The 23,686-nt window shown below is 44.8% G+C and overlaps 7 protein-coding genes across 7 annotated transcripts; 4 read left to right on the top strand and 3 right to left on the bottom strand.

Annotated features, from left to right (window-relative positions):
* Positions 1-366: 366 nt before the first annotated feature.
* Positions 367-5,944, top strand: LOC6587429. Its single transcript, XM_026985079.1, has 6 exons — positions 367-424; positions 1,359-1,711; positions 1,768-2,503; positions 2,589-3,034; positions 3,108-3,822; positions 3,885-5,944. Exons 2-6 carry the CDS (start codon positions 1,371-1,373, stop codon positions 5,508-5,510), a joined length of 3,864 nt encoding a protein of 1,287 aa, XP_026840880.1. The 5' UTR covers positions 367-424; positions 1,359-1,370; the 3' UTR covers positions 5,511-5,944.
* A 1,626-nt stretch (positions 5,945-7,570) lies between these two features.
* On the top strand, positions 7,571-8,124 carry LOC6587434 (cystatin-like protein). Its single transcript, XM_002013463.2, has 2 exons — positions 7,571-7,791; positions 7,848-8,124. The coding sequence occupies exons 1-2, from the start codon at positions 7,604-7,606 to the stop codon at positions 8,041-8,043; spliced, it is 384 nt and encodes a 127-aa protein (XP_002013499.1). The 5' UTR covers positions 7,571-7,603; the 3' UTR covers positions 8,044-8,124.
* Positions 8,125-9,346: 1,222 nt separating this feature from the next.
* LOC6587257 (cystatin-like protein) lies at positions 9,347-10,012 on the top strand. Its single transcript, XM_002013464.2, has 3 exons — positions 9,347-9,511; positions 9,574-9,680; positions 9,738-10,012. Exons 1-3 carry the CDS (start codon positions 9,452-9,454, stop codon positions 9,937-9,939), a joined length of 369 nt encoding a protein of 122 aa, XP_002013500.1. The 5' UTR covers positions 9,347-9,451; the 3' UTR covers positions 9,940-10,012.
* A 2,045-nt stretch (positions 10,013-12,057) lies between these two features.
* On the bottom strand, positions 12,058-12,525 carry LOC6587178 (mucin-5AC). The gene has a single exon (XM_002013466.1). The coding sequence runs from the start codon at positions 12,523-12,525 to the stop codon at positions 12,058-12,060; it is 468 nt and encodes a 155-aa protein (XP_002013502.1).
* Positions 12,526-16,690: 4,165 nt separating this feature from the next.
* On the bottom strand, positions 16,691-17,198 carry LOC6587420 (protein new-glue 3). Its single transcript, XM_002013467.2, has one exon. It carries the CDS (start codon positions 17,196-17,198, stop codon positions 16,743-16,745), a length of 456 nt encoding a protein of 151 aa, XP_002013503.1. The 3' UTR covers positions 16,691-16,742.
* A 3,228-nt stretch (positions 17,199-20,426) lies between these two features.
* LOC6587451 (voltage-dependent anion-selective channel) lies at positions 20,427-20,834 on the bottom strand. Its single transcript, XM_002013468.1, has one exon. It carries the CDS (start codon positions 20,832-20,834, stop codon positions 20,427-20,429), a length of 408 nt encoding a protein of 135 aa, XP_002013504.1.
* Positions 20,835-22,386: 1,552 nt separating this feature from the next.
* On the top strand, positions 22,387-23,547 carry LOC6587437. The gene is made up of 4 exons (XM_002013470.2): positions 22,387-22,446; positions 22,504-22,545; positions 22,605-22,693; positions 22,761-23,547. Exons 1-4 carry the CDS (start codon positions 22,387-22,389, stop codon positions 23,125-23,127), a joined length of 558 nt encoding a protein of 185 aa, XP_002013506.1. The 3' UTR covers positions 23,128-23,547.
* The last annotated feature ends 139 nt before the right edge of the window (positions 23,548-23,686 follow it).

Below are 23,686 nucleotides of genomic sequence, written 5' to 3' on the forward strand. Positions count from 1 at the left end.
ATTTTATAAAATATTTAAAAACTAGCTAATCTTGTACAAAATTAATGTATTTCCAATCCTTGACGGAGACCGATTAACCCATTGTAGACCAAGACGGTATTTTAATATTCAACCGAAAAAGTGAAAATTTAATAATTTTAGCGCATTTCAGGTGAAAGATATCGTTTTTTTTTTGCTCAGAGAAAAGATGGCACGGATCTACAAGAAGAGTCTAAATTAGTAATATTTTCAGCGGTTATATTCAAGCTCTTAACCTGTTGAAATAGAGGGGGCTGAGTGGGTTAAGTTCAAAACGGCAGTGACAGAACAAAAATGGCAATTCTTCTTTCTCCGGTCGTTCGTGGGTATTTTGCGAGAAAACTTTTCGGCACATTTAAAAACGGAAACATAAAATTATGCGAACTGCATGAAATTCCGATTAAAGGTAATAAATTGCATCTACGGTGCCTGGTTGACCTGATACATATTTAACCTCAAAAAGACACGGACAACCTTAACCAAAAACAGAAAATTAAATACTCAATCCGGAGTGTGGAAGAATTTCGGGCGTGTGACTTGTGATGTAACCGCGGCGGGGCCATGATGGCGATAGAAAGCGGTCGGTTTTTTGATGACAATGAGAAAGTGCACTGCTCGAGGGTTTGTTTATGTTTACGCCGAGCTTGAGGTTATGTGCAACAGTCTGGAATATAAATAAAACGCCGACTTAACCTCATTTATATCCAAATTGGTTTATAAGTTGGAATATTTCTTATGTGGGCCGTGGATCATAGCTGGCCAGGTCTGCTGACGCCATGTGTGTGAGCGGGACGGCTAGTGTGCGCGTTGGTTGGAAGTCAGTTGCGAAGTATTTGCCATAAAACGGTTAGATTATTCAAATGCGACAATTTTTTAAAACTTTACTTCAATCTAACAAGTCAACATATCGTATTATTAAGGTTGACATGGTTATTATAAGCACAGGGGCCAAGTGAATAAAATTTGTTTAGTTTGCGGCTTTGCTGTCAGCACTGCTGGAAACAGTCAAGGCGTTGCCGTTAAACTGCGCAGAAAAAAACGAATACAAAATACCATTAAAGTGGCTAAAAACTTGAAAATTCAATGAAACTAATAATACAGTGTACGTTAGTTTGAATTTATCGTGCCATTGAGTTTGTTTTGGGTTTATTTTTGTTATTAAATGTATGGCCACCAACTGTCTGGCAACGCCCGGTTTTTGCTCTCTCTGTCTCCCACGGTCTTCTTCTTGAGCACATGTGCCAGCCACACCAATTGTTGCTCCCTCCCCGAGTTTTGAGGAGAAATTTTCGTATGCTTTTGTTTATGTGCGTGAGAATTAGCAACAAACTGTCTTGCAGGGCAACTGAGTAATGAACCACCAGAACTATGGCGGCATCCAATGGATACAGCAACACCCCGCCGCATCCGACTCCGGGGTGGACATACTGGTGGGGGACGGTGTGACGCCGGACGGGTATCATCTCGTGACCGATGAAGCGACGGGCGAGGATCTTGACCATATGGCGGCCGAGAATCTCATATTTATGGCCCGCGACGGCCAGCTGAGTGAGATCATAGCTGGCGGAAACGCTGTGATAGTCACTGCCGATGGCCACGGCGTGACGTACGCCGATTCCTTTGACGATGACGCCCAGGTGGTGACCGAGGAGGTCATCACGGACGACTGGGTGCAGCATCAGGGAGCCGAGCGGTGAGTAAAGCACGGATTGCTTGAACGTATCGGATTGAATCAATGATTATTTTCAGTGTGGAAATAGCCGCGGAGCAAATAGCTGGAAATGGAAGCTCGCAAGAGCTGCTGGACATGGAGCAGGACGAGTACACGGCCCTACGACCATATCCCTGTGACTTTTGCAGCCGCCGCTTTAAGAAGAAGTCCAGCCTGAACACCCACATGCTGGCCCACCAAAACGATCGTCCTCATCTTTGCAAGCTGTGCGGGTCACGCTTCTCTCGCCGCGCCGAGCTCATCAGTCATTTCAAGGCGCACGCGGAAGCTCAGGATGCAGCGGATGCCGAGGCAGCTGCGGCCACATCCATTAAATTCGAGCACCGCCCAATGGACGATCATTACTATGAGCACGAGTGGCCTTTATACCAGCAGGATCAGGACGCCGAGGACCAGCAGCAGTTGGTGTCCAGCAGCGAAACTCAACTTGTGCACCAGAATAGCTACAATGTTGCCGCAGTTACCGTCGATGCTCCAGTGCCGACGCGAGGACGGATCAGTCGCCTGAAGCCAAAGGAGGAAGCCACACAGTACATTGCGATTTCCGACAAAACGGAAGCACCCGAGATGCAGGACTATATGCAAAGCGAGCCAATGCAGGCGGTGGTCACTACCTCGACAGCGATCGAGCCCCCACCTAAAGCTGACCTTCCCCAGCCGAACTATCCAGTGCTGGACGACAGCAAGCCGTTCGTGTGTCAGCAGTGCGGCTTGGCCTTTGCCAGGGAGAAGGCGCTCTTCTCTCACACGAAGGTAAGAGTTTGGTGCGCTACCTACCTGAGATGTATGTTCCCAAGAAACCAGTTTTATCTTCCCTTTTTCTTGTACCAACCACCAGAACCATCGCGTGGACTCGCCCTTCGAGTGCAACCAGTGTCAGGAGATGTTCTGGGATAACAGCAGCTTGCTGGAGCATCAGAAGACGCATCAGTTCGAGGAGAGCAACTCTGAGTACGATCCGGCATCGGGCGACGACAGTGTCAGCGAGTCGGAACCGGATCAGCTCTATGGCGACTTTTACTGCAGCGAATGCGGCATTTGCTTTCACAGGCAGGACCTGCTGCGACGCCATGCGAAGTGCCATTTCCAGCAGCCAGACGCAAGTAACTTTGACCAAAAGCCGATTGTGGGAGAAGTGGGAGTCACCGACGAAGTGATAGCTGGAGATGCTGAAAATGCCAAAGATGATGCTGCCCACCGGTGTCACACGTGCGGCAAGTGTTTTCCCAATTCAGTTGCGTTGAGCGCCCATGCCGAAATCCACGCCCGTTTTCCGCTCTTCAAGTGAGTAAATCGACATTGCAACATGAACTATACTATAAAGTGGTTTTCTCACCATTTCTGTACTTGTTTTTAGGTGCGTCTTGTGCGGTGTTAGCTTCTATGAAGAGCAGGCCATCAAGCGGCACTTGCACAGTCGTCATCCGAACGAGCTGAAGGCCAACTCGTGTGTGCTGTGTGGAAAGGAGTGTCGCGATCGGAAGGCTCTCATCAAGCATGCCTGGGACCACTCGAGGGAGAAGTGCCACTCGTGCTCCAAGTGCGGCAAGAACTTCCATAACAAGGCGCGTCTGAAGCGTCACATGGCCTCGCATCGGGACAAGTCGGTGGTGTGTGAGGTCTGTCAGGAGGAATTCCCCGACGGACGGACGCTATCCAATCACCGCCACTCCCACAGCACCACCTCGCCGGGCAAACTCTTCCCGTGCCTGGAGTGTGGCAAGACCTTCGGTTCGCGCAGCTCTCAGCAGATTCACGTACGCATCCACACGGGCGAGCGTCCGTACGGCTGTCGCTACTGCTGGAAGGCCTTTGCCGACGGCGGCACTTTGCGCAAACACGAGCGCATCCACACGGGCGAGAAACCCTACGCCTGCTCCGTATGTCCGCGTGCCTTTAACCAGCGAGTGGTGCTCCGCGAGCACATTCGCTCCCATCACTCCGGTATGGATGTAACGCTTGGCACTTACCACTGCGAAGTGTGCTCCGAGGACTTGTCCTCGTCCAGTGAGCTCATCCAGCATCTTATCAAGCACAGCGACACGAACACCGCCAAACAGCGTCAGCCCGTCGTGAGTATACCATCCTTCATGTGGATCTCCTCTTTAAAAACTCGTTCCTTATTATTCATCAGACGGGGCCTCGGAAGTACAAACGACGGCGCAAGCTGCAGCCGCATGAGATTGCCCACATGCGGGCCGAGAACAAGGAAGATGAGCTCTTGCAAGAGGCCGAAGAGTATAACAGTGACTTAGACATCTGCGACTTTGATGTGGAGAACGTGGACCAAATCTTCGAAATGGCCGAATCCCCCAAAAAGGAGAAGCGCAAAAAGGGGGCATCCAAGGATCCGCAGGCGGTGGCCAATGGAACAGCCAAGGCTGTCACGGATAAGTCGAAAATGCGGTACGATTCCACCAGCAGTCACTCGGATCGCATGTGGGAGGAGAAGTTCCTGCACGACAACCAGGTGTCGTTGTTTCAAATTGATTCGTTAACGGCTATGAATCAACAGCAATCACCGCTGCCTACCAGCACCGCCAGTTCCTCCAGCGTTCAAAACACGAGACGCAGTTCAAAGCAGTCACAGGCCCAAGGGCAGGCCAAGACGGCGCCACCAGTTGAGGTAAAAGCAAACCCCAGTGCATCATCCTCCTCTACGACAGCGAGCTCCAGCAGCCGCAGCCGAAAGAAGGCGGGAACAAGTAAGGCGGCCAGTAGCAAATCGGCTGCTGCGGGAAGCTCGCGGCCGCGAATGATCCACACCGAGAAGGCCAAGGTTCCGAAGGCTGCAGAAAACTCGGGCACTGCATCCGGATCTACCAAGAAGACGCGTGGCAAGAGTTACATTACCCGGACAGAGACAAGCAATCTGGATCTGCTTTCCAGCAGCGGCAGCGGCAAGTCGCGATCCACTGCGTCCAACATGGTCGACGACTATGAGATCATATCCCCAGCCACGCATCCACCCAACCAGATCAGCTCCAGTCCCCTGCACATTAAGCAGGAGCAAGAACAGCAGCGCGTTCCGATGATGTACGACGACAATCTGCTCATCGATGCCGCACTGCTCCGTGAAAAGACGTACGAGAGGTTCAACCCCGCAATAGTCAATGATTTGGAGGAGATTCTGCGCTCTCCACTTAAAAGTGAGCACAATTCCCGACTGCGTTTCACCAGCGAGTCATCGACAACGCCGCAGTTTCTGCCCGGGGAGGAGCAGAACCTCATCAAGATCGAGCCGACATCCCCCGATTTACGCGAAATGGTGGAGAGTCAGCAGCGCGTCACGGCTACCACTGGCAACACGCCCTCTTCCTCGTCGTCGTCGGCCCGTACCTCGCGTCACCTGCGCCAGATAACTGCCAACAGCCCGCGAGTGGGCAGCAAACGTTCCAGCAGCAGCAGGCCGGACTCTGCATCCGGCGCGGCAGCCAAGAAGCCCACCACATCGTCCTCCTCTTCGCCAGTTGCAGCCGGGAGCAAGACCAGAAGCTCCGAACACTCGTACCTCAGCTACGGCGTGGGCGTGGACTCCTACAATGTGAATGTACCTGCCAGCGCCAACACTGCCGATGTGAGCTCTGCTTTCTTTTCCATTTCCGAGGTGGTTTCCGCCGCCGACGCAGCCGATGCTGCAGCCAAGGCAGCCGCAGCCAGCAAATCGGACCGCAAGAAGCGCAGCTTCGAATGCGAGATGTGCTCGGCCATCTTCTACGACCGCGCGCAGCTGCTGGACCACGTCCACATCCACATCTAGGCCTCTGTACTACTAACCTGCCCCCAACATGAGCTTCTCTTTTCGCTTTAGTAAACTGCTTTTTCGTGGGACAATCAGCGGGAACACTCGGATTATTTTGATATCTTGTAACTTGTAATCCATTTATTTGATCTAGATCTTTGATTTCCCAAAGGGATTGTATTGTATTCATTGAAATCGATTGTCCAAAATATGAATTGCAAATGGGCTGGATGGTATCCGGATGGTTACTTCAGATCGTTGTACCACCGAGAACCGACCGACACATCGATAGATTGTATCGTTGACTTATGCGTTATTTAAATTGAACATTGCTCTAATTTAGAGACTCCTTAGGCCATAAGACTTTTAAGTTTGTACCTCAACCCTTGCTTTGAAGAATTGGTATGCTGGATATTAATAAAATAATTGGCTTTTCATTTGCCTAAAAAGTTTTTTGTTTCACGTTGTTGGAAATCGATTCCTCATTCAAGTTTTTGAATAGTAGAACCTCTGATGTTTGTAAGATTTCATGATAAGATTCTCTCTAGTTAATGGGAATACGGGTGAATTAATTGTTCCTGGAAACCTAGAAGCTAGAAACGAGTATGCCTATACTAGTATGTGTCATTAGAACTGAACTAAAATTATAATCTACAATAATATGGTCAACGAAATTGAATCCTATTCCGATAAGATGGATGCTTTTCCCTTAAGTCCGATGTTGACCTATCCGATCTATATTGAAAAAGTACATGCACAGTATTTCAATTTCCTGCTAATTTAATAGGGCAAATGCTAGATTATATATTGATATGGAAGTCTCCCTTTCAAATGAACATGTGCTTTATAAAGGGTGATAACTGGTAGAGCCTCATAAGTTTTTCTCATACTTTGAACTTTTCTCATCCATCATGAACGGAATACAATCATCTCTTTGTTGGGGCTGATGGTCGTAAGCTGTAGTTATTGATTTCCCCTAGGACTTAGACGATAAAAGGTATTATATCTTACAGGGATCCCTGAGTTATTGCCCGGAGAGGCGACTGAGAAGGTCATTGCAATTTTAAACGGGGGCCTGGCCCAATTGGTTACAGGAGAGGGTCCCAGCCACAAGTAACTTAAATCCTAGGGACTTATACATACAAGGCGGAATGGGAGATCGAATCGGAAAATCGAACCCATGGATGATTTAATCAATGTGTCGTGCGAGGGCAACAATTATAATGATAATCACGTTGCTCTCAAAAATTTCTTCTTAATATTAAGATATTGTTCGATTAATCCCTAGTATTACTATTTGAACAGTCGAGGTTGTCACTCATTTGAATGGTATCAGTTCTCTCGACCTGTTTTACGATGTTTCTCAGAAATCATTAGGTGTGAGGATTATCCCATCCATTTCCTCAAGCCAGATGTTTTATGGGTGTTCATGGCGTTTTTATGGCGCTTGTACCTGGATTTCGGTTCATTCTAGATTGATAAATATTCGAAGAGAATTCGGTTTTTATGGATCGACCTAGCCTGACTCCTAACTAATTAAAGAGTATTGACAACATTTTTTGTTCTTGTTTTTTGGTATATACATACATATGTATGTATTATAGCTCTTCAGCACCTTTACTATACCTCAATAATCAATTATTTGTTTGTTTGTAAGAAAAACAATATTATCTGTTCGTTTACCTTCACGAGAAAGAACCCTTCGTTATTTATGTTGGCACATTGATAACATAAAACCATATCCAAATATGTATTCAAGAGAAATGGTCAGGAATATCAGGCGTATAGTATTTTCTCAGTTTAGAATAGTATTTGTATACAAAAACCTTACTCGCTTATAGAAAAACAAATAATATCCAATAAATCAAATATGGGAGGTATAAGTTTCTTAGGATATACTATTTGCGTTCTCTGATATTTCAGAACCCACATGGGACACTGTAGCGAAACTCTTTACCCAATGTTCTGTTTTTCTTTATCCGCAAAGTTTCTCCATTGTGCCCTCCCACGAGTAATAATAAAAATGTGGCCCTCTCTGGTATAAATTGGAGCACGCTCGCCGACTTAGCGATCAGTTTTCTCTCAACCGTCGAGCTGTACACATCTGAAATATGAACGGAATGAAAATGCTTACACTCTTGGGACTCATGGTCGTGGGTTCTGGTGCCTTGGCTTCAGCCGATGAGGCACCTATTGTCGGCGGCCACACACAATTGAGCGGAGAGAGGAAAGAGCAGGCTCTTACACTGCTGGACACCACCTTGTCGCAGCTCGCAACTGGAGATGGACCCACCTACAAGTGAGATAAATGGGCTTAAATTGAATTCCATAGCTAGAATATCTGTCCGCTTTCAGAGCTGTTAATGTGACCACTGTGACGAGCCAAGTTGTTGCTGGTACTCTCTATACGTACCAGGTGGAATTGGACAATGGATCGGACAAGAAGGATTGCACCGTCAAGATCTGGACCCAGCCATGGCTCAAGGAGAACGGTACCAACATCAAGATCAAGTGCGAGGGCGATGAGGGTGAGCTGGATCGCACCTGGTAGATGAAAGTGTATTCCAACCAGTCTATACCTTTACCCTAGACTGGATAATCAATTACAATAAATAAAGGTATTCCGAAACTATTCCTTTATTGCCTCTCATTTGAGTCAGAACCTAGGTTCTCCCATCTTCGACCTGATTCACGGAGATGTCTATTGTATATATGTATTCATCTTTGCTCATCATCCATAATAATGCGTGAGTTCATTAGAGAGTAACCAGTTCAAATAGAAAACCAGTTTGTCGTATCGTATTTTATGACAGACCTCTCTCGCTCTTTTTATTATTATTGTTTTTCTCTCAACTTCTGTGTGGCGCGGCTTTTGAGTATTTAAAGCTGATGCCTGCATCAGCAAAAGTCACAATATGCGAGTAGCGTTCTTCTCTCCAGTGTTATGTCATTTACTATTTTGAATAGACTTCTGTTTGCACTACAGACGTAGTGATAATGGCAATTATTTATATTTGGTTGCATAGTATTTTTCCATCCATTACAATTAGAAATTGTAATTTAGCAATAGTGCGGTAGGGTGATAGCAGTAGACATGGGGACTTCGTTATTGATAAACATTACTTATCTCGTTCCCATATTCCGAGGTATCGGAAATACGCGGACGGGGAAGTACGCCTACGTACAATCAGTCATTATTTTTATTTATGTAAATTATGTATTTATTTGCATTGACTTGAGTAAAAAAATGAACCCAAGCACAATCTCTGGTTGATAATTGCCAAAGGTTGCTTGTCGTTGAATAAATGTCAATTTCAGTTGATAATATTTGTACATATGGAGTATATAATGCCCCAAGGGAACTACAAGAATATGTGATTGCAGATGTTTCTAGAGCACAGCGAAAGAGTAAATCTTTAACCCCTGATTATGAATAGCTGAACTTTAGAAAGCAAAAAGTTTCGGCAATCAGCACTACTAAATTTCCAGGCATTGAGCAAACCGCGGTTTCTCTCGCTATATATAGACTCATACAAGTATTATATACATATGTATGTATATTGCCTTTGTTCGCCTGCATGGCTTTGTTTTATTGACACAAAGACACATTGAAAGAAATGTTTCTGTCTGCCATCGGTCTGTTGATGAATCGGTTCTCCGACAGAACTCCTGACCTGGTCAAAAAAATCAAAATCCAATCGACATTTCAAACGATTTCAAACAAAATTAAGTATCAAATAAATATATTTAAATATATTTTTAATGCACACAAAATTTCATCTCTCTCTTTATTTTACTCGGGGGATCATCAGTATGCCAAAAGCTGTTTATCGCTGGAAAATATAGAATCATTCTAGCTTCGTTCTCTGGAGGCATCAGGTGGCTCTCTGGAGCTATAAAAGCAATCTCTCAACACTCGGCGAATTTATTGTGGAGGCTTCTGTCCGCGGAAAACGAGTATGCATGCTTTGAAAGTGATCTTTGTGCTGGGCCTTGTCCTGGCTGTTGCCTTTGCCGGCGTACGTCCATGAACTGATGTTCTGTCTGTACAGATTGCACTATTGATTTGAATCGTTCCTAGTATGCCGGTCGACCTAGGACCCTCGAGGGCGCTGACCTAAAGGAGGCCGAGCAGCTATTGAGCACCACGCTATCCCAGCTGGCCACCGGAGATGGACCTAGTTACCAGTGGGTATAGCCCAGGCTCAGAACAAAAACTTTTACTATATGATTTGTGTATTTTAGACTGGTTAATCTGATATCGGCGACTTCTCAAGTGGTTTCTGGCACTCTGCGCACCTATAAGGTTGAACTGTCCGATGGATCGGACAAGAAGCAGTGCACCGTCAAGATCTGGTCGCAGCCATGGCTCGAGGAGTCCGGCAAGGGCATCAACATCAAGGTCCAGTGTGAGGGCGACGAAGCCGAGCTGGATCGCACCTGGTAGACATATCATCAGATTATCTAATAGATACTCGTAAAATATGTTGTGTTCATTCAATAAAAGAATGAGCAAAGTATGAGTCTGTATGGCGCAAAATCTATAAAGATCTCTACTCGGACTTGACTCGGACTAAAAGCCTCTGAGATGGACTCTGGTCCATAAACACGTCGTGTTGTATGCGATCTGACAGTTTATTTAATCCGAATCTGCATCCTGTGGTACATGGAGATCGGGAGGAGATCTTTCTCCATCCTAACCTCTCCTGCTGTTCCTCCTGGCCGCCCTCCTTCTGGCTGCTCTCCTCCTCTCTGCCCTCTGACGCCGACGACGACGTGCTGCAGCCCTCCTCCTCCTCCTCTTGGCGGCATTTTTGTTGCTGCTGCCGCTACTGCTGCTGCTATCGCCGCTGGTGCTGCTGCTGCTGGCAGCAGTGGTGGCAGGACTGTTGTCGCTGGATGGGGCCACGGTTGTTGCAGCAGCGGGAGAAGCTACAGTTGTAGGCGCGCTGGAAGGTGCCACAGTGGTGGTGACAACAGTGGCGTCTGCTTCAGTGGTGGTGACAACAGTCGGTGCGGTCGTTGCCTTGCCTTGATTTACGAGGCAGACGACCAGGAGGGCACAGCCCAGGAGAAGCGTTTGTACTCGCATTGTTGGTATCGGCTCAAGTGATTTGACTTGGATAATGGTCCAGATTATTGTGGCCACGGCTTTTATAGTCGAGTCTCTTTTAGGTTCTATTGTTCTATTTCTAGACGGCCCACACTTGTGCTAACAAATGGATGGTAAATACCACCCAAGTTGAAATATTTATATTACTATGGCTTGCCAAAACTTTACTTTATCGTAGGAACGGCAGCATCTTTTCGGATTCGAAAGTGAAGCCGAAGAATCTTTTCTGGGTCGCAACCTTCGTCGCACAGTGGGACATCACCCGAACAGAGGTGGCAAAAGTCATTTTCTGAGTGGGAGCTGTGGAAAATTTTGATATAAGCATCGGATAGAAAATTGTACAGTGAGAAAGTCGAACCTTAAGGAAAATCAGATGTGGTTTAGGAGATATACTCTGTCTGTCTGTCCGTCCCTATGAGCGCTTAGTGCTCAGAGACTATAAGAGTTAGAGCAACGACATTTTGTATCCAGACTTCTGTAATCTGTCATTGCTACAAGTGTATTTCAAAACTTAGCCCCGCCTTCATAGCTTCTCTAACACACACGTTTCATGGTCGGCTTTGCCTATTGCAAAATGTGAGCGCCTAGATCTCAGAGACTATAAGAGCTAGAGCAACACAATTTGGTATCCACACTCCACACAAAAGTTCTCCCCACCTTTAGACATCACAGGAATATGTTCTGGTGCAGACTTCATGGTGAAAGATTTTCAAAAAAGTTTGTTTCATGAAAATATCTTAATTCCTTCCAGAAGTTATTAAATGATATACATTTTAACGTAACTCCTAATCTGCTGCCTGAGATACTTTGTTACAGAAACAATCTTAAAATGTCATTTTTTATAGCATAGCTTTCGGCGCCATTTCCATGTAGAGTTCGTGTAAAAATCACATAGAATGGAGATGGCGTGGTATCTACATAGGTAAATGTTCTTGGAATGAAGTAATCGAAGCTAATAATTTTAGCCGTTATACTCCCCCAAGTGGGGCGTGGCATTATTATTTGTAAATGGGAGATCATTTCAACTTTCGAGAACTTTACAAGAAAATATAAGGATAAGGAAAATGCGTTGAAATACAATTTGAATTACCTAAATGAAAATTTACATTCTAGAGTCACAGATATATGTATGTATGTATGTATGTATCTACGGGTGCGGCCGTGCAAATCCCAAAAAACGTTTATCTTTTTTAAACTTTTCGATCAGCACAGGGCATGCTTTTAGATCGACGAAATCAATATTTTTGCCTCATTTTTGGTGCATACATGTGCATATGTACAGATATAGAAATTGTCTACTTGAAAGCCAGTTTCGAGATATGGATTTCAATCTACCGTCACATTCTAAGCTAAGACTCAAGCGTATAGACTTAAAGATTATGATAATTCTTTTTGAAGTTTGAACTATTTTATTGCCCATCGGTTTTATCTGAATGTATATGGATATTATGTCTAGCCGACAATCACACGGACGTTACCGCTGCGGCGCCTATTCCTCACGTTGACGCGTCTTCGGTTGAGGTTGCGGTTGCGGTTGGTGTTGGTGTTGCGGCTGGTGGTACGGCTGGTGGTGCCACTTCTGTTGACACGGATGCGACGCACTGCGGTGTAGCGCAGATTGCTGATCCTGACGACCTTGCGCCTCCCGCCCGTGCTGGTGGTGGATGCCGCCGTGGTTGTTGTGGCCGTGTCTGTTGCCACTGTAGTCGCCGTGGCTGCCGTTGTCGATACTACGGGAGCCACAGTAGAGGTGGTGTCGGCCGCTGCTTCTGCCACGCACTCCGCATCGGTGGGACTGGTGGTACAGTCAATACATCCTGTTACAGTGGGATCGGCGGTACAGGTGACTGCCTCACTGCTCCTCAGCAGGCAGGCGAACAGGACGATGGCCAAGGCGAAGATATTGGAGCTGACTTTCATGGTGCGTTGGTGATTGTTGGATATGTTGGATGTTGCCAGGGCATGCCTTTTATAGTCGTTCGATTCTATAAGCTTCGCATATCCAAAGATTATTGGCAAATTTACGCAGCTGTTTCTAACAAATTTTGCATTTTTTCCCCGAATATTTGCAGAGAATTCGCCAACGATTGGTAGATACAAACAACATAATTGTACGGATATGTGCGAGTACTTGAAAGAGATTTCGATATTATAACATCTGTTAAGAGAGAATTGATGGGTGTTTTTGTGTCACCTTGAAAATATTCCAATAAGACTTGCTGATCGGCCAGATGCTCAAAATTGACTAGTAAAGGCCGAACGGCTGTGAAGGCTGAAGATGGCCCCTATTGGTAGTGGTTGTGACGCCATTAACATTAGGCAGAATTCGTTATTGGTTATAGAATATCATATCCTGAGAAAAGTTTCAATGCGAGTGAGTACTCGCAGATCCTTAAAGATGTAGACACGCTCATTCAAAAATTATTAGTTGCGATTGTTCTTTATTGTTCTATTCGTAATCCAAGGAATTATCTTTCATCTTCAGTCTAGCAAATCATTGTCAGATGTTTAATTGGCACTTTGGGAAATGATACTCCACATAAAATTCACGGATACGAGTATCTCAAAGTTTTCCTTACAAAAAGATTCTTTATTCCTCTTAATCATCATTAGAGTCTGTACCTTCACTGGTTTCTACAACTCTGGACGCTAGTTTATTCCGTATGTTGTGTTATTCAACAAATTTTGAGAGCTTTTTCTTTGAAGTCCAAGCGTGTCTTTTCGCCATGTCTATAGATGTCTACAATGGGGCCCTTTGCAATAATTTTGGATATGGAATGATACTTCAGTTCGAAATCCGAGAAGAATGCTCCTCCCCACGTTTGCTTATATACCATATCTAAGTACAATAAAATAATCATAAAAATTCATTAAAAAAATATACAGATTGTCAGCTATAGGCTTGACTATGGCTTAACATTTTTATTTCCCTGGAACTTATAAGAAAAACGAGGGGGAACGTTGTGAGTTGCTGCGGACACCGCAACTCTACGGTTATACCCGATACTAAGTCAGTATGGCTCTCCTCCGGCAGACGCCGCTAATATTTAACGACACGACAAAGAGTGCGTGCGAGAGAGACAGAAAATCAGTCTGAGCGTGACGTCGGGCGCTGCGTAGCCAGTGCAAATTGATTTGCTCCTTTTGGCTATGAAAATGATCTGATCTGATCCAGATTCAGCAACCTGATAGATATGGTTATTATCTATGATTCTGCGCTTTTAGTTTTCTCAAATCTGCAATATTGTGGATGCAACAGATTTTCGTCCTTTGTGGGGGCGGATGGGGGTGGGGCGAAATTCTGAGATATACGTTTTATAGTGTCATCTTAAAGGAGTGTGTGTACCAAATTTGGTTACTCTAGCCTTAATAGTCTCTGAGATTTGTGGTTGCCTCAGATTTTCGTCCTTTGCGGGGGCGGAAGGGGGTGTGGCGAAATTTGGACAGGAAACGGTCAAGGTCCGATATCACAGGAGTGTGGATACCAAATTTGGTTGCTCTGGCTTTTATAGGTTCTGAGATCCTTGAACTCATATTTTGCAATTGGCAAAACCGACCATGAAACCTGTGTGTTAGAGTGAGACAGAGCGAGAAAGAGTGAAATTGTTTTCGTGATTCTGGCTGTAATAATTATACGATCTGGTTCAGATTTTGCATTCTAGAAGATATAGTCATCTTCTACGATTCTGCGTTTTTAGTTTTCTCGTATCGTCAAAATTGTGGATGCCACAGATTTTCGCCCTTTGTGGGGGCGGAAGTGGGCGGGGCAAAGTTTTGAAATATTTTTGGAGCAGTGACATATCACAGAAGTCTGGATCCAAAACATCGTTGCTCTAGCTCTTATAGTCTTTGAGCATTAGGCGCTGAAGGGGACGGACAGACGGACAGACGGACAGACGGACAGACGGACGGACGGACAGACGGACAGACGGACAGACAGACATGGCTCAATCGACTCGGCTATTGATGCTGATCAAGAATATATATACTTTATGGGGTCGGAAACGATTCCTTCTGGACGTTACACACATCCACTTTTACCACAAATCTAATATACCCCAATACTCATTTTGAGTATCGGGTATAAAAACGAGGGGGAACGTTGTGAGTTGCTGCGGACACCGCAACTCTACAGTTATACCCGATACTAAGTCAGTATGGCTCTCCTCCGGCAGACGCCGCTAATATTAAACGACACGACAAAGACTGCGTGCGAGAGAGACAGAAAATCAGTCTGAGCGTGACGTCACGCGCTGCGTAGCCACTGCAAATTGATTTGTTTCCTTTGGCTATAAAAATGATCTGATCTGATCCAGATTCAGCAACCGGATAGATATGGTCATTCTCTATGATTCTGCGTTTTTAGTTTTCTCGAATCTGCAATATTGTGGATGCAACAGATTTTCGTCCTTTGTGTGGGCGGAAGGGGGTGGGGCGAAATTTTGAGATAAAGGTTTTATAGTGAGATCTAACAGGAGTGCGGATACCAAATTTGGTTACTCTAGCTTTAATAGTCTCTGAGATTTGTGAATATCCCCAGATTTGCATCCTTTGCGGGGGCGGAAGGGGGTGTGGCGAAATTTTGAAACAAACTCGTCTCGGTCCGATATATTAGGAGTGTGGATACCAAATATGGTTGCTCTAGCATTTATAGTCTCTGAGATCTAGGCGCTAATGTTTTACTCTAAGCAAAGCCGCCTATGCTACCTGTGTGTTAGAGAGAGACAGGGCGAGAAAAAATGAAATTGTTTTCTTGATGCTGGCTATAATAGTAATACGATCCAATTCAGATTCTGCAGTCTAAAAGATATGGTCATTCTCTACGATTCTGCGTTTTTTGTTTTCTCGTATCTTTAAAATTGTGGATGCCACAGATTTTCGTCCTTTGTGGGGGCGGAAGTGGGCGGGGCAAAGTTTTGAAATATTTTTGTAGCAGTGACATATCACAGAAGTCTGGATCCAAAACATCGTTGCTCTGGCTCTTATAGTCTTTGAGCATTAGGCGCTGAAGGGGACGGACAGACGGACAGACGGACGGACGGACAGACGGACAGACAGACATGGCTCAATCGACTCGGCTATTGATGCTGATCAAGAATATATATACTTTATGGGGTCGGAAACGATTCCTTCTGGACGTTACACACATCCACTTTTACCACAAATCTAATATACCCCAATACTCATTTTGAGTATCGGGTATAAAAAGTTAAAAGCGTATGTATTTATGCCAGCCCATCGACCGTTTTATCGGAAGAGGTCTGCTGGTTATCGGGACAGGTGTGGTGGTGAAGGCCGCTGGTTCTACCACGCACTCCTCATCGGTGGGACTGGTGGTACAGTCAATACATCTTGCTACAGTGGGATCGGCGGCACAGGTGACTGCCTCACTGCTCCTCAGCAGGGGAGCTCACTCACTCTCATCGTGCCCTCAAGGTCTTTATATATGAGAGATCTTCCCAAAGATTGCCTTTTATAGTCATTCGATTCTATAACCCCCGCCTATCCAAAGATTATTGGCAAATTTGCACAGTTGTTTTAACCAAATTATGGTTTTTTTTTTAATATTTTGAGAGTGCGTATATCGAAGATATACTACGCGTAATAGACAGAGGTACGATACTTTGTATGTGCTTCTCTAATTTAAAAGAGATTTTAGTTAATTGCTTTTAAGAGAAAATGGGTCGATATGTCTTTGTAGGGCAGGTCTTCCCACACTCACACGATCAAGTGTGCTACGTAAAAGTATGTGAAGAGAGATTTTGATGATACGAAATGATAAATATTTAGGTAGATATTGCTTAATAAAGCCCCATAGCAGCGATCGGCAAGGCCCTATCTTGTCAGCATAGGTCGGCATAGAAGTGTATTCCCTGAATTGTTGCTTAGAATTATGCGATCCAAAACATTCCCTAAGACCAACAGCCTAGTAAAAGATATGGATGCACACGTGTCAATATTCTGTAGCATCCCGTTTGTGCACAATAAAGCTTTTATTGGCTTTGTAGCTTTTTGATTAATGTTTAAGAACCCTAAATAAAACACACTCTTATTTGGATATGCAATATGTCAGTTTATTCAAGTTGTATCCTTGGGAAAGGGTATCTAAAATTCAGGATGAGATGTACATCTCTCGCTTAACCTCTCCTGTTGTTCCTCCTCCTGGCTGCGCGCCTCCTGGCTGCCCTCCTCCTAGCGGCGCGCTGGCGCTGGCGACGACGACGACGATTCCTCCTCCTCCTGGCGGCAGCCGCATTGTTGGTGCTGCCGCTGCTGCCGCTGCTGGTGCTGCTTGTGGTGCTGTCTGTGTCAGCGACATCGGAACCAGCCGCAGGGGTGGTCGCACCAGTGGCGGCAGTGGAAGGAGTTGTACCGCCCGCAGCGGTAGCCGGAGTTGTCGATACTACGGGAGCCACAGTAGAGGTGGTTTCGTTCGCTGCTTCTGCCACGCACTCTGCATCCGATGGACTGGTGGTACAGTCAATACATCCTGTTACAGTGGGATCGGCGGTACAGGTGACTGCCTCACTGCTCCTCAGCAGGCAGGCGAACAGGACTATGGCCCAGGCGAAGATGTTTGATTTGACTCTCATTGTAAGAAAGTCAATTGTACGATTGATAGATGTTCCACTGGATAGAATGCCTTTTATAGTCATTCGATTCAAAGCCGATCGCTTATCCAAAAATGATAGTAAATTTGCTCAGCTGCTTCTACCGAATTTCACTTTTATCGATTATTTGCAAAGAGTTCACCAAATATTGGCAGATACAAACACGTGCACAAGTTTTTATACCCGATACTCAAAATGAGTATTGGGGTATATTAGATTTGTGGTAAAAGTGGATGTGTGTAACGTCCAGAAGGAATCGTTTCCGACCCCATAAAGTATATATATTCTTGATCAGCATCAATAGCCGAGTCGATTGAGCCATGTCTGTCTGTCCGTCTGTCCGTCCGTCCGTCTGTCCGTCTGTCCGTCCCCTTCAGCGCCTAATGCTCAAAGACTATAAGAGCTAGAGCAACGATGTTTTGGATCCAGACTTCTGTGATATGTCACTGCTACAAAAATATTTCAAAACTTTGCCCCGCCCACTTCCGCCCCCACAAAGGGCGAAAATCTGTGGCATCCACAATTTTAAAGATACGAGAACACCAAAAACGCAGAATCGTAGAGAATGACCATATCTTTTAGACTGCGGAATCTGAATTGGATCGTATTATTATTATAGCCAGCATCAAGAAAACAATTTCATTTTTTCTCGCCCTGTCTCTCTCTAACACACACGTAGCATAGGCGGCTTTGCTTAGAGTAAAACATTAGCGCCTAGATCTCAGAGACTATAAAAGCTAGTGCAACCAAATTTGGTATCCACACTCCTAATATATCGGACCGAGACGAGTTTGTTTCAAAATTTCGCCACACCCCCTTCCGCCCCCGCAAAGGATGCAAATCTGGGGATATTCACAAATCTCAGAGACTATTAAAGCTAGAGTAACCAAATTTAATATCCGCACTCCTGTTAGATCTCACTATAAAACGTATATCTCAAAATTTCGCCACACCCCCTTCCGCCCCCGCAAAGGACGAAAATCTGTTGCATCCACAATATTGCACATTCGAGAAAACTAAAAACGCAGAATCATAAATAATGACCATATCTATCAGGTTGCTGAATCTGGATCAGATCAGATCATTTTTATAGCCAAAAGGAACAAATCAATTTGCAGTGGCTACGCAGCGCCCGACGTCACGCTCAGACTGATTTTCTGTCTCTCTCGCACGCACTCTTTGTCGTGTCGTTTAATATTAGACGCCGCCTGCTGGAGGAGAGCCATACTGACTTAGTATCGGGTATAACCGTAGAGTTGCGGTCTCCGAAGCAACTCACAACGTTCCCCCTCGTTTGAAATACATTTGGTATGTGAATATTGCTTAAAGAGATTTGGCTCTAATTTCAACTCTTAAGAGAGCCTTTATTAACGCCTGGTTCTGCGATATGGTTGATGGGCCAGATGTTAAATTCAAACAACATTTTCGTGTGAGGGTGGATGATAATTTGTTGTATTTGGTACTGAAAAAATAATAAACGAGGGGGAACGTTGTGAGCTGCTGCTGCGACCGCAACTCTACATTTATACCCGATAGTCAGTATGGCTCTCCTCCGGCAGATGCCGATAATATTGAACGTCAGGACAAAGAGTGCGTGCGAGAGAGTCAGAAAATCAGTCAGTAAGTGTCGTCGGGCTCCGCTTAGTCACTGAAAATTGATTTGGTTTGGTTATAATAATGATCCGATCTGATCCAGACGGACGGACGGACGGACGGACGGACACACAGACATGGCTCAATAGTCTCGGCTATTAATGCTGATCTAGAATATATGTACTTTATCGGGTCGGAAACGCTTCCTTCTCGACGTACAAATGTAATATACCTCTATACTCATTTTGAGTACCGGGTATAAAAGTAAATAGCCGAGCTTCTGAATGACAATCATTATAGGGATAATTTTTCTAGAGGCTCATTTAGATAGCCAAAGATTTAAGGAAAGATAAAAAATATATAGATCTACATTAGTGAGCCACTCAAATGATTGAAAAACTTATAATACTGTTCTATGAGATATTTGAGTGCAATGCTACTATGCTACTATGCTGCTACTAAGGCGTATACAGCTCATGACTATCAGGCCCAACAGACAGAAGTCACCCGTTATCACATGTTCCTATGGCAGCGAGACTTCCTTATCAATATATAATCTGCGATTTGCTGATTGAGTTAGCAGGAAATTATAAGACAGTGATATACATAGTTATAGATCAACACCTGGCTTATAGATCAACATTTTGATCGAAAAAAAAGGTTGGAAAAAGATAACTCTTTGGGGTTCCTATTGCTTAACACACCTATGGCGATCTGAGTGATTTCCTTACCTAAGAGGAACCTGTGATATGGTTTTATACAAACTATTCCATAACTATTGGATATCAAGGAATAATTTACTTTCAGATTTTTCATAGGATATAATTGAAGGAAAGTTTTAAGAACACAATTTAGAGAAACCAGAATAATTCGGGGAACTACTGGGAAACATTCCCTGAACTAGATTCATTGTTAGAAAACGATTTTCTTATTTGCCTAGATATTTATGAAATTGTTTAATAAGATTCGCAAATATAAATGCCATTATTCTAGAGAATCGGTGTGTATTCCAGAGTAAACATTGCTTCCCCTTTCCCAGAATTCCTTCTTTGTTGTAAGCTGATGAAACTATGCCATAGGAAATCAAAAAACCCTTGTGCTGATAGAGATGAGGCTCTAAGAGTTTTTAATGTAATATGGTGTATTTTTATGACTAGGTTTCATTTTTAATCTTTGGGTGGACGGATAAGTAAAATGAGCATGCTTTGGGCTGTTGAATCAGTTTTCTCGCACATCTCTAATGAACGGAATAACATTTTTCAGCCTGTTGGCCTTGTACTGGCCTGGCGATAGAACCATACTACCTGAAAGAGTTTTATAGCTAATTTGTTTGTTTTTCGTTTTTTATCCATATCAGGGCCACATCCCTTGGCAGAGTGACGGGCCAGATTGTGACTGGGACTGTCTGTACCTACAATGAGGTGGAACTGTAAACCATATCGGAAAAGACGACCTGTACCGTCAAGATCTGTTCCCGGCCATGGCTCAAGCAGGACAGCCTTAACGTCACGAGTGGTAATGGGGAAGTGGACTTGAGTTGTGGTTTTACTTGTTGGGGTTCTTCAATTTTATTTATGTTTTTGTTATACCTGGGCCTGTTGGGATGTCGTTAATCAGCTAAAAATAGTTGGCCCCAAGGGCAAATTTGGTATTGTTGCTGCCGATGGCCCATGACAATAGCACTCCTAGATCCAATTGGTCCGAAGGACGTACGAATATGGAGCCTCTGAAATCCTGGCCATCGTTCACGGCTGTGTGCAGGACAAAATCAGCGGTGCTGTAACCAAGGGCAAAGTTGTTGGTGGTTATTTTGGCCAATAATCCGCTGGGCCCCAGCACGGCAGAAGCGTTGATCAAGGGGCCAATCAGATTAATGCTGATATCCGTTGGAAAAGTGGTGTTGGAACTGTCTACTGTTGAATTAGTGACACTTAAAGTGGGAACCACTGGAATGTTCGCAGCGTTGCCAAAGGCCATCCCACAAATAACCAGAAATGTCAAACTCCACATGGTTATGGCTCCCATAGTGACATTCTTTCACAGCTAAAGCTGATCTGAACAATAATCTGCCAGATGCATTCCTTTTATAGCCTTATCTTACTGGATCTTTCACCGGAGCCCACAATTTATTAGGCACCACCAAGCTGAAGAAGTATAATTTGGTTATCGTAATATTTGCATAGAAATTTGCGTAGAGTCCCACTTTGCTGTTTATCTTTAGAGTTGAATATACTTTTGTGCTTGGAATGGTTCAGCATATTATTTGTATTGTAATGGACGATGTGGAGAATTAAAATGTCTGAAAAGCACGGTTAAATAGACTGATTGCAAGTGAAGGCCACTGGAATGCACATATTTCCTACGAAAGGTTAAAGAGATCCCGGCCAATTAATGTATCCTCCTAACCAACGGAATAGAGTGTGAAATGGAAGAATGGTAAGTGATAATCTAAGTAAAAGGGAAGGTGATAGAAGGAACGCTTAAAATTATTCTATGGTCTCTTTTAAACTAGGTTTTCATACTGTGTTTGTATGCGATGTAGAAATTTACTGATAGGATATCTACAGATCATTGGCGCTGTCTCCATCGGTTCCTCCTTCTGGCGGCCCTCTTTCTTTCGGCCTTCCTTCTGATGGCCTTCCATTTGGCAGCCCTCTTTCTGGCCGCTGCTTTCCTTCTGGCCGCTGCCTTCCTTTTAGCAGTGTTGCTAGTGGCCGCTGCGGAGGAGTCTACACTGGAACTGCTGATGGATGCTGCTGGAGCGGAGACACTCGCTGAGGCTTCAGTTGTAGAAGAGGGGCTCGGAATGGCGGCTGAAGGGGTGCTACTGGAACTGATGCCGGTTGATGAGGTGGAGCTAGAACTTACACCAGGGGAGCTGGTGGAACTAGAACTGGAAGTAGTTCCAGTCGCAGCACTGCCCAAGGAGACCATGCCACAAATGGCCAACAGGGTCCAGCTCCACAGCGCTATGGCTCTCATGCTGGCGATCTGATCTGAACAATAATACCCACTGACAGACACAACGCTTTTATAGCCCCGCTCAAGCTGATTGCACTGGATCTTCACTAATTAGGCACAAACTTTAGGCAGCTTGTGCTTTGTTTCCAAACATACACTTTTACAATAATGAATGCAATTTCGTTCTGCTATTATTTGCAATGAAATTTGCGTAGTCGGAATGTAAATAAATGGAGTACTCGTATTTATTTTGAGTATTTATTGGCTGTGTTTACATATTTCTAAAGTTGAATATATCGTTTCGTTTTTTGGAGAACTCTCATTCGCTTGAAGCGAGTTACAGCACCCATTTGAATGGTGTACGAATACTACGAGTGTAAGGGAATTTACGGCTTTGCGTGAGAGTTTTTGCCATGCCACGAGCATATTTGTTTCGTACTCGAATTGCTTTTTGAATAATTATCGTGACGTCACATCTTACTCTGAAGCGGAGCGAGAACAATGGACCGGACCTAATGAATAATAACTATTCATATTTGAAGCTTTGCCGAACTGCCGCTGCTGACCAGCGGCATTGGCTGCGGTTAGTCGTTGCTGATCAGTGAGCGGATTAGCCATGGAATTGTGGAGCTGCTTGCTACTCAGCCTGGGGCTTACATCGATGGCTGGTCTGGGGGTAAGTCGGCAAATCGTAGATTAAGGTTACTTTAATGACTGTTCCACCCTATGACAGGGTTCCCTATGCGTTCCGCCAATGGACCACTGCATTGAAGATGTGAGTACTATGCCCCGGAAATATTTATTTTTCAACTACATTCACCCAAATTCCCACAGATGGAGGTGGCAGATGCCAAAGAGCGCTTCGACTATGTCCTAGCCAAATATGAGGAGCTGGAAATGAAGATTCCCGGCGAGCCAGTCGGGTGAGACACCAATTTGCACGCTTTGCGCATTCCGATTCGTTAATTGCGGCTTTCCCCCTCCGGGCAGATTGCACGGAAAAGTGGTTAGGCGCGGAGAAATCGAGGAGCATCATATTGTGTTCCGGTATATGGACAATACTCCACATGACATCATCCAGACCTGTGCGTTTGTGGTCACCAATGCGCCCGGTCACTGCGAGACCATTGGGACCTTTTGCTCGGCCTTTCTGCCCCGCCTGCCGCGTCCGCTGCTGGAGCGCAAATCGCTGGCCGTCTGCGAGGATGGCGTACATGTGGCGGAACACCAACCGGAACCGGAAGAGGACGAAGACCCCGAGGAGGAGGATGACCAGCAGAACGATGAAGGGGGGGAGGCTGAGGCCACCGCCACACCGACACCGACAGAGGCAACCAAAGTGAACGAGTTTCTCTGATTCCGACGCGGCAATCTCCTCCATGTTCTCCCACATTATCGTTTTCCAAGCACCCCAAAAGTAGTCTACGATTACTCCTTTTCACTACTAACATTTCTCTTTGGCTGTTCCAATGTCATGGCTTCGCTTCCCAAGATTCAGTTTCGAACCTCCGTTCTAGCAACAACTATTCGGCTTTATAGTTCGACATCCGAACGAGGCTCCTCAGATGGCGCCTGCGCTGAACGAGGGGCTGCACAGTGGTGCTAGAGTCTGGCAGATATGTTGGGAAATATGTGCCCTGATTGTGTATCTTTTTGTTGAATTAAATTACATTGTAAAATTGGTTATTTTATTGAAAAAAGCCACTACTTTTTACGATTTAGGCATGGCTTTATGATCAAATACTATTACCGTTTTCTTTATTACAATTTCAGAATTAATCCATCCATAAGGATCCAAAGAATTAACAAACAAATATATCCCTTAACACTCATAATTCCTATAACTTTTGCATCAGGTAGTTTTTTTAGTGGAATATAACACCACAAGAATCACATAAATTTGGAAGCACTGTAAG

This window comes from Drosophila persimilis, unplaced genomic scaffold (assembly GCF_003286085.1).
Source record: "Drosophila persimilis strain 14011-0111.01,24,50 unplaced genomic scaffold, DperRS2 tig00000000-arrow-pilon, whole genome shotgun sequence".
In the NCBI taxonomy this organism is placed as follows: Eukaryota; Metazoa; Arthropoda; class Insecta; order Diptera; family Drosophilidae; genus Drosophila; species Drosophila persimilis.